Genomic DNA, 9,720 nt, shown 5'->3' with positions numbered 1-9,720 from the left:
TGATTCACGAATATTAAAATGAATGCTTTTCAATCCTGAATGCATTTTTATTCATTTATAGGAATTACATAGAGCATATCTCTATGCTTTTCAATCTAAAAATAATATTAGCTTTTTCTGTGCACAGCACACACATTGTGAATACTGTTTAATTCAAAATTTTGAATAGAAAATACAGTTTTTTAATCCTTTTGCATTAAATTGAATCTAATTGAATCTAATTGAATCCAATTAAATTAAAAAAACAGTAGAGTATTTAAAATACGCATTCGGATAGAAAAAAATTTCAATCCATTTTAATCCATTCTTGCTGAGTATATACAGGGTATCTGAAAATAATCGTCAAATATTTCATAGGCAGTTAGAGCGGACTAAACTGAGTCGAAAAGTTCTTTCATTTTGTTTCCCCAATAGTTAACGAGATATTAATCCTTAAAGAGCCGAATACTACTATATACCTACCGATTGTTTGGCGCGCGGGGGAGCGAGGATAGCCTGGCAAGCGCGCCGTCCGAACTATGGAGGCTTGCGGCGGTGTGCGCGGCGCGGGCCACTTGCTAGCTAATCCCCAACTCCCAAGGCTCGTGCGCCAAGCGATTAGTAGACATATACATTTCACAATAGTAGGCCAGGTGAGCGCGCGTATTCGGCTATCTTTAAGGATAATATCTCATTACTATTGAGGAAATTTACAAAATAATAGAGGACTTTTCAGACTCAGTTTAGCCCGCTCTACCTGCCCGTGAAATATTTGATTATTTCCAGACATCCTGTATAAGCGTTTCACAAGAAATGAAATATATTTACATCGTCAAAGCAACATCAAATAATAATAAAGAATATTTTGAGTAATTCTTGTAAAACATATATACATAACGATTAGGCGTTCAAACCAAACGCAGCCTTTAACATGGTAAGTTTGATCTAAAATAAAAGTTAAAAATTGATACGTCAAAAATAACTACAATTATATTTCTTTTATAATAAAATACTTATAGAGCATCAGAGGAAAATTATATTCCGCGAGTGCTGCAATCGCACGTGTTACTATAATTAGATGGTTATCGATGACAGGATCGCGATATATTACAGGTGAGACTACGGTTACGTTCGCTTTGGCACTTATGGCTCTTGTGAACATCAATTATTCTTGTTTTAATATTTAATAAACAACAAGGTTGAAACGATGCTTAAAGCTTGTAAGTGCCAAAGCGAATCCAGCCTATATCTTTAATTGTTTCATATGCATATATATAAGATGTCTCTTAAGATGGGTCGGAGCCACATTGGGGGCGGAGAATGGATCAAAGGGAAAAAATTCTTACTGTTTTGAGATACTCGCTGTAGTTTTATTTAAATTAGAAAAGGAAACGCCTAAGCCAATATGCGATTAAGCCGCACCGTGCGAATTCGTAAGACGACTTGATATCCTTGTCAAACAAAAAATATTTTAATACCAAATTAGTCTGAGGTTAATTTTTTTAAGTAACTTCTCTTTTGTGATTCGACCATGTGGCCGATGTTTGGGTTATTTAAAAAAGTGAAGTGAATGACCTTGAAGTTTCAAGAAATATGACTTTGAGAAAAATTATTTGCTCATCATAGTATATGCTCCTTCGAATTGAAAAAAGATGCCTTGTAGTATTTTCTCATATATTTTTTCGTATCATCATAAACGAGACATTTTAAATGGTCATGTTATAAGGAGCACCCTAAGAGATATTAATATAAGAATTTGCACAATATGCAGTATAATCTTCTGTCGAAAGAACAATAACGTTTTTCTGGCACAAATTCGTCCAAATAGTAGTTCTTGAAGTTTTAAATGAGAATTTAAACTCTACAAATATATATCAAGACTTTGAATTACGCATAAATCAGGAATTGCGTGTATTATTTCTATTTCTATAACATATATGTTATTTTATTATTTCTGTATAAAGATTTCATGATAAATGCGTGATATTTAACTTTATAGATGTGTGTATTGAGATATAAGTAAATTCTTTACTTAATTTTTTTAATTGAAAACGTAAAAAATAAAGTAAAAACGGTTCGAGTCAAATTGATTGAGATTTTTTAATTTTTAGGTATATTATATATTAGAAGTAATATAATTTCTTATTTCTTTTTCTACGCTTTAAAAAAATATACTTCCTCAAATCTTTAAAGTGGAATCGAATTCTAAAGAGTGAAATAACACGCTTAAAAAATTGACACTTGAACCATTCCTTTTTATCAGCTCAGTTATCACTTTCTCATTCTGTAGAATTAAATTTTACTCTAAAGATTTTAAGAATCCTAAATAAGATTTAAGAAATTTTTTATATACATTTTCTCTGTTAGATCAATCACGATAATCGATCACGTGAATTAAATATCATTATTTTTACAAGTATAGTGCACTTAATAAAATAGAATGTCCTAATTTTTTTATCAGAAATTTATCTTGCTAAAGAAAGTTATCTTGCTCAAGAAAGATTAAAATTAGCCGTAATTATCCTTGGTTGATACAATAAGATAATTTAATTGAAGCGAAGCATTTGGTTACAGTAATATTTTATTTATTTCTGGTAAACAAGTTTATTACATGTCAAAATTTACCTGAAATAAGTAAAATGTTTCGCTTCAACTACATTATTTTATTGCAATATCAAGGCTGATATTTTCAGATCTTATATTCAAAACTGTCTAAGTATAGTCTTAAGAAATCATAAATCAATCACAGGACCGTATTAATGCTTAGACATTCTAAGACATTCCTTAAAGACATGACTTGAAATAACTAATTATGTGAAATTCAAGAATATCTGTTTACAAACAAGAGATTAATCGATTCAACTAATTGTAAGTGTAGTAGTTTTTACAGGAGATTGAAGATAAATAAGCGCAAAAATTATTATCGGAGCCAATTTTGTTAAAGGAAAAAGTTGTTTGTTTTATTATAATCCATATATGTATATACAGAGTGTCTCTTAAGATGAGCGGTTGGGTCTCTTTTCTTGTAAGTTATAGATTTTTTAAATGTAATAAACATGGGCATTAAATTTGATGGATAGTTTAATGAAAATAAACTAAAACACTCCATTTTCAATTAGTGTTTTTTCAATATATTTAAGTTTTCAGTTACTACAAACTTAAACGTCTCATTAACGTATACGTAAATAATCTTTTCAATCACAAAAAATTTAAATTTTATTCATCAGTGAACATTAAAGATTAATAAAATTGAAGAACGTTTCTAATGTACAATTAAACTTGTTAAACGGCAAGAAAAATGTGAAAAAACTTAGTCAAATGCGTCATTATGCATGGAAAAATACATTTGGATTTACAATGTAGCGGCTATCTACGCGAGCTTATATTATAATTTCAAGTGTATATGCATTAACATGTCAAAAAATAAATATAGCATATAATGATGTAATAACTCCGACGAAGTGTGTTTCGAAGCATAATTAAATAGAAACATCGTATAATAAAGCAAGTGGAGATATCGCCACAATCAGCATACGTTTTGCATAATGCTCTAATTAATCACATTACATCATCGTTTACATTACATCGCTTCATCAATTACATTACATCGCTTAATATAATGTATTAAAACATATTTAATCGTGCTAAATAACGTGATTTATAATGATAAGAAAAACTTTAGCTAAAATAACATTTTTGGATAGTGTAGGCGCGACGAAACACATAGGATCGCCATGCCAGGCTGTGCTAGGTAACGAAGCGCTACTTCCCTTTCTTTGCGCGCCGCCGTTGCTGCCGCTCGAGTGGGTCGTCCTATTTCGCGCGGCGCAGCTTAATATAGCATATTGACTTAGACGTTTCCTTTTCTAATTCGAAAACTACAGCGAGTATCTCAAAATAGTATAAGAATTTTTTGTTCCCTTTGATCCATTTTCCGCCCCCAACATGCTCCGATCCATCTTAAGAGACACCCTGTATACTGTATCGATGCATATATGGTATGAGCGTTACTAACTATCTTATTCTTTTTCCATTCACACAGTAATGTAAACGTATTTCTGCAATATATATGTATATTGTCTATATATAATACAATAATATATTGGGAATACAAATTAGTTCGGTCCGTTTCTCTAAAGATAGCTCCAGCTGTTGTGCATGATTCATAGTGACAGCTGATTTTGGCGGTTTCAGAGAGGTTAAACATCTGCTAATAATATTCAGTTTATATATTCAGTTTATTTCGCTTTGAGTTTCATACAAAAATCTTGATTTTTACTGTGTTTGAAATATCGAATTTTGTGTTAACTAAGCAGCATTTGTGGGAGCATTTTTTTGATTTTCTGCTTTGGAAGAAAAGTGCGGCTGAAGCCCATCGAATGCTTGTCGAAGTTTATGGTGACATTGCTCCAACTGATAAATCATGTAGAGAATGGTTTCGACGTTTCAAGGATGGAGATTTCAGCGTTGAAGACAAGCCTCACTCTGAATAGTCAAAAAAATTCGAAGACAAAGAATTAGAAGCATTACTCGAAGATCAGAGTCAAACGCAAGAGGAGCTTGCAGAATCATTGGGGGTAACTCAATAAGCCGTTTTTGTACGATTGAGAGCCATGGGATTAATTCAAAAACATTGGGAAATTGGGTGCCTTATGAACTGAAACCAAAAGAGACGTTGAAAGGCGATTTTTCACTTGCGAACAGCTGTTTCAAAGACAATAGAGAAAAGGTTTTTTACATCGGATCGTGACTGGAGATGAGAAGTGGATATTCTACGACAACTCCAAGAAGAAAAAATACTACGCTAAGCCCGGTCAATCGTTGCCATCGATCTCAACATCACGGCCGAACATTCATGGTTCGAAGATCATGCTCTATATATCTGGTGAGACCAAAAGGGTCTTGTTTATGAGCTGCTGAAACCTGGTGATTCCATTACGGGCGATCGGTATCGGCTACAATTGATTCGTTTGAGCCGTGCATTGCGAGAAAAACGGCCAGAATACGAGCAAAGACAAGATAAAGTTATTCTTCTTCATAACAACGCTCGGTCTCATGTCATTAAAGTCGTAAAAAAATATTTGGAAACGCTCAAATGGGATGTTTTACCGCACCCGCCATATTCTTCGAACATTGCTCCTTCTGATTACTGGTTGTTCCGAAGGATGCAGTACGATTTGGCAAGTCACCGGTTCACTTCTTTCGCAGAAATCGAAAATTGGCTCCAAAATTGGATCGCCTTCAAAGACGAGTCTTTTTTCAAGATGGAATTCAAATTGCCTGAGAGATGGGAAAAAGGCAGCGATGGACAATACTTTAATTGATCTGTTCATTCATTTTGAAATAAATGCATTTTTGAACACAAAAAAACGGACCGAACTAATTTGTACTCCCAATATATTTCTTTTCTTAGAGCATATCAATTTGTAATATATTATAAAAGAAACATTCTTTAGATTTTTTTTATAAAAGAAACATTTTTAGATTTTTTTCTTTAGAAATATTTCTTTAGATATATTTATATAAGTTATTATTTTTTGAATCAAATGTAGGATACGATCCAATTAATGCTCACGGTCGGTCCACATTGAAAGAGTGCGTTCGGAGAAACGCTATTCGCGCTATTTAGCGCTACAAACTGTTTGCGGAACTGCAGCGCTAACAAACACGATCAACTGCAGCGCTAACAAACACGATATCTAATGATAGCGTGTAACATCAAAACTACGCGCTATCAATGCTATTTCTTCCGAGATAATGTAATGGTAGCGTTAACGTTTACAGATCCGTAAACAACATAGCGTTAGTAAGATTTCTAATTTTAACATTCGTTAAAGTTAGATTAATGTTTAAGGGGATTCTATTCTCGAATGTCATCAAACCCCTTTCTCTCTTAGAATTTCGTAGAGTAAATAAACGTACGTAATGTGTGAATTTCAAATTTTATTATAATGAATGCAATCTCAATTTTAATCTCTGTTGATGATTTGCCACTAGGAGCGAACGTAATTCTTGCTTGTGTATCATCTTTAACTTTTCAAAGTTTCTGTGAAGTACAACTTGTGTATTTGATTTCATTATAAATGTAAAAGTCAGAGATACTAGTTACTGGCAATTTTTAATTCTCGTATAAGGAAAAAAATTACTATTGCGGTATAGCGCGGCAGGATATTCCGCTGCAGATGCTTAAGATCCTTATTAGATGTAGATGTGCTTCTTTTTCTGAAATCAACAACGAATGCTCAAGGGTTCTTCCTTTTTTATCTGATTAATTTATTTAGTGTAACTATTAATTTTTTGATCTAGTTTCTATATTGTTCACTTCGGTTTAGCGGCAAGCTATAGAGATTGCAATTGAGATTATGTTATTCATTATGAGAAATTAAAAAATTTACATTATAAACTTTACAAAACATTAAAAATTTTAATTATATATAAGGAAAAGTTTGATTGGTAATTGAAGACAGAATCCCCTACATTAACTTAAAGGTGCCATTACATACAAGCGTCGAGCATCGAGCATCTACGCAGAAGATTACTGCTGATTATTGCGCAAAAGTTTGAATCTCCAGACTCCTGCGTAATAATCTTTTGTGCAGCTTCTTAACGCAAAATGATAAATTTTGATATACATTACTATCTTAACATATAATATTTAAAATTTATATTTATTTACATTAAACAGTGTAAACTACAAGATTCCACTATTAGTATATCTCATACATTAAATTCAATTACAGTAAAATTATTAAACATATCACTGCGCATGCTCTGACGCTCGACGCTGACACTGCCATGTAAAGGCACCTTAATCTCGACGAATTATATCTCTCTAATTAAATGCTACGCTAGGATTGTTCATGAAGCTTGCTAATGCTATCGCGCTATTGGCTCCAAGAACAGTGTTAGTTGTGTTTGCGTCCATAGCGCGAATAGTGTCTCCTCGAATGCACTCAAAAAATGCAAGCAACACGAACAGACTTCATAATCTGGAATTGGACCGTGAGCTTTTATATCATTTGCACGGGAAAAAGAAGAGCAATATAAATCTTAGAAAACAATTAATATAAATTGCTTATAAGATACTATTAAAGATGGTTATACAATTTTATAGAAGTTTATGTAATTGTTAAAATTTGAACGAAACTATAATATATCAATTTTATAATTTATTATCCTGAGATTTCTATCATATATGTAGTAACGTAAGTACTGTGAACGTAAATTAAACCGTCGCTTTAAATTTATCTTACAATTTCAGTATCTAAATCTAAAGAAGCAGCCTGTACTCAAATGGATGAGATCCTTATAAAAGATGTATGTTTATATTATTATTAAAAAATTTTTGTCAAATGCTATTAATTTATTACAATAAATTAAGGAATTATCCAGATAGCGTGTTTATTTTGTTGCTAGCATGTTGCTTGCTAAGTATACATTGTTAAGTATTCCTGGTGAAAAAATTTCGCTGAAATTATTTTATATTTTGGAACAGTTCAGTGAAATTGCTGAAAATTTGCTGGAATTTCACTGAAAGTGAATTTTTCATCTAACATATTGAAAAAGCACTGAAATTTTTCTGAAATTGAACTAAAAATAAAAATAGAACTAAAATTTCTTTGAAATTTTGATGAAATTTTTTTAAAATTTTGATAAAATTTTTTCAGAAAATGAATTTTTCAGTTAAAAATCGTTAAAATTAAACTCTTCTAGAAATTTTTCTAAAATGCTGAAATTTGCTGAAAACTGTTTCAAAACGTGAAATAATTTCAACGAAACTTTTCCACCAGGGATGTGTTGCTACCAGAATTTCAGCAATTTATACCCATATTCATAGTCCTTCCTTGAGGAATGAGGATTCCTTGATCCTCATTTCATGTTTCATAAACCTTCTTTGACCAAAAGGAGTCTTATTAACTTCCTTTTCTCAGGGGACTTTCCTTGAGGAGGAAATGTAACTTTCATAACAAATCTGTCCAAACAAATCTCCAAATTCGTTACATCGGTTTTTTTACTTTCAATAGCTTTTAATTTAAATCTGACGCATCGATAATTATTTTTGATAACTTTCTTTCAGAAATAAACTTCTTTAAAAGCATTTTCTCCTTCTTCGTACAATAAGCATTATGACGAATTCGATTGGAAGCACTGATGCATATTAAAGCCGTTACACTAATTAATTTAATTTGAGTATAAAAATAAAATGCAAATATTTCGAATAAAATATATTTTATCTAACAGTACAATAAAATATATGAATAAAATATATGAGTAACAGTACAATAAAATATATGAGATTTCTCAATTTAATTGATTTCTATGTTTATTTATAATTTATGTTATTATGTAAATTTATGTTATTTTGTGTATGTACGGCGAATTAATGTGCATCAGTGCGCAATGAATACATTCAATCAAATTCGCTATTAATTTTATTTTTGTCTATTATTGTTGTTTAATCACGACCTTGTTTAATCAACAATGCCTTTATAATCTTTATTATTTGTAATTCATGATATTAGGTATGCATATATATATTATGATATGCTACTCTCAGTAGGTTATTAAAATTTTTTAAATATTCCTTCCTTCGGGAAAGCAGACTTGAAATCTGTTTATAAAACAAGGAGACCTTGGAGAATCGAGGAATCCTTCCATGGAAACTTCCTCCATCCTTAGAATAAGGAAAGATGAATGTGGGTGTGAGTCCTCATTTGTTAACTTGATGCCTTCACGATATGATAACTTTGAATAGTGACTCAAAATTACTATTCAAAGCCAGCAATTTTTCGACAACTTTAAAATCATCAAAATTCATACTATTGCAATAATATGCAGCATTATATAACGCTATCATATTGCCGACAACATAAGATAACATTGATGCAGCTATCTTGCTGTTAAACTGCTGATAATACATATTATACACATTGTTGCCTGCATGTTGCTATAATGTCGGTATATTCGTTGAAGACAAATCTAAAGCAAGCAATAGCATAACAAGCAATCATAGATATGTGCGATTTTGCTGAAACACACTTTGTTATCTGGGTAATTAAGATATTGATTATGTAAAAATTATAATTATACACAAAAAGGTTGAAGATAAGGGCATAATAATTTTAAACCGACTTAAGGCGTTAAATGCCATAAATTTATCCATGATCCAAAAAATATATTCCATTCTTAAACAATGGGAATTTTCAAAGAAGCTGGTAATAATAGAAAGTAGTAGTGAAAAAGTGTTTTGTGCGGGTGGCGATATTAAATCGTTTGCCTTGGCATTGAATGAAACAAAAGAAGACTTTTATTTGATTGAAGAAACATTTAAACAAGGCTATGTGTAAGTCCTAATAGTGTTTATTTAAGAACAATGCATCAATTGTGCAAAATAATTTTTTTATCTTTGTTTCCAGCTTAAATCATTTAATCGCAACATATAATAAACCTTATATCGCTATTATCAATGGGATAACAATGGGAGCCGGCGTAGGATTAGCTACACTTGGCAAATATAGAATTGCCACGGAAAAAACTCTCTGTGCTATTCCAGAAACGTCAATAGGATTTTTTCCCGATGCTGGTGCGACTTATTTCTTGTCCAGACTGAAAGGTAAACTGGGTATCTACTTAGGCCTGACAGGACATAAGTTGCAAGGTATATATAACTTCAATTATGTTGAAAACTCTATAAATATATGTATATACATATATATATATATATACATATATATATGTACA

The 9,720-nt window shown here is 31.5% G+C and overlaps 1 protein-coding gene across 1 annotated transcript in view; it reads left to right on the top strand.

Annotated features, from left to right (window-relative positions):
• Window positions 1-832: 832 nt before the first annotated feature.
• LOC108686382 (3-hydroxyisobutyryl-CoA hydrolase, mitochondrial-like) overlaps window positions 833-9,720 on the top strand; it is an 11,353-nt gene continuing 2,465 nt past the window's right edge. Inside the window, exons 1-5 of the mRNA XM_018191662.1 lie at window positions 833-913; window positions 999-1,092; window positions 7,241-7,296; window positions 9,078-9,322; window positions 9,396-9,637. Coding sequence (XP_018047151.1) covers window positions 911-913; window positions 999-1,092; window positions 7,241-7,296; window positions 9,078-9,322; window positions 9,396-9,637 — 640 coding nt within the window. The 5' untranslated portion in view covers window positions 833-910. The remainder of the gene's footprint in view (window positions 914-998; window positions 1,093-7,240; window positions 7,297-9,077; window positions 9,323-9,395; window positions 9,638-9,720) is intronic.

The sequence above is a fragment of the Atta colombica genome, unplaced genomic scaffold, assembly GCF_001594045.1.
Source record: "Atta colombica isolate Treedump-2 unplaced genomic scaffold, Acol1.0 scaffold179, whole genome shotgun sequence".
NCBI lineage: Eukaryota > Metazoa > Arthropoda > Insecta > Hymenoptera > Formicidae > Atta > Atta colombica.
Note: the sequence above shows the minus strand (reverse complement) of the source record. Positions and strands in the feature narration are given on the sequence as shown.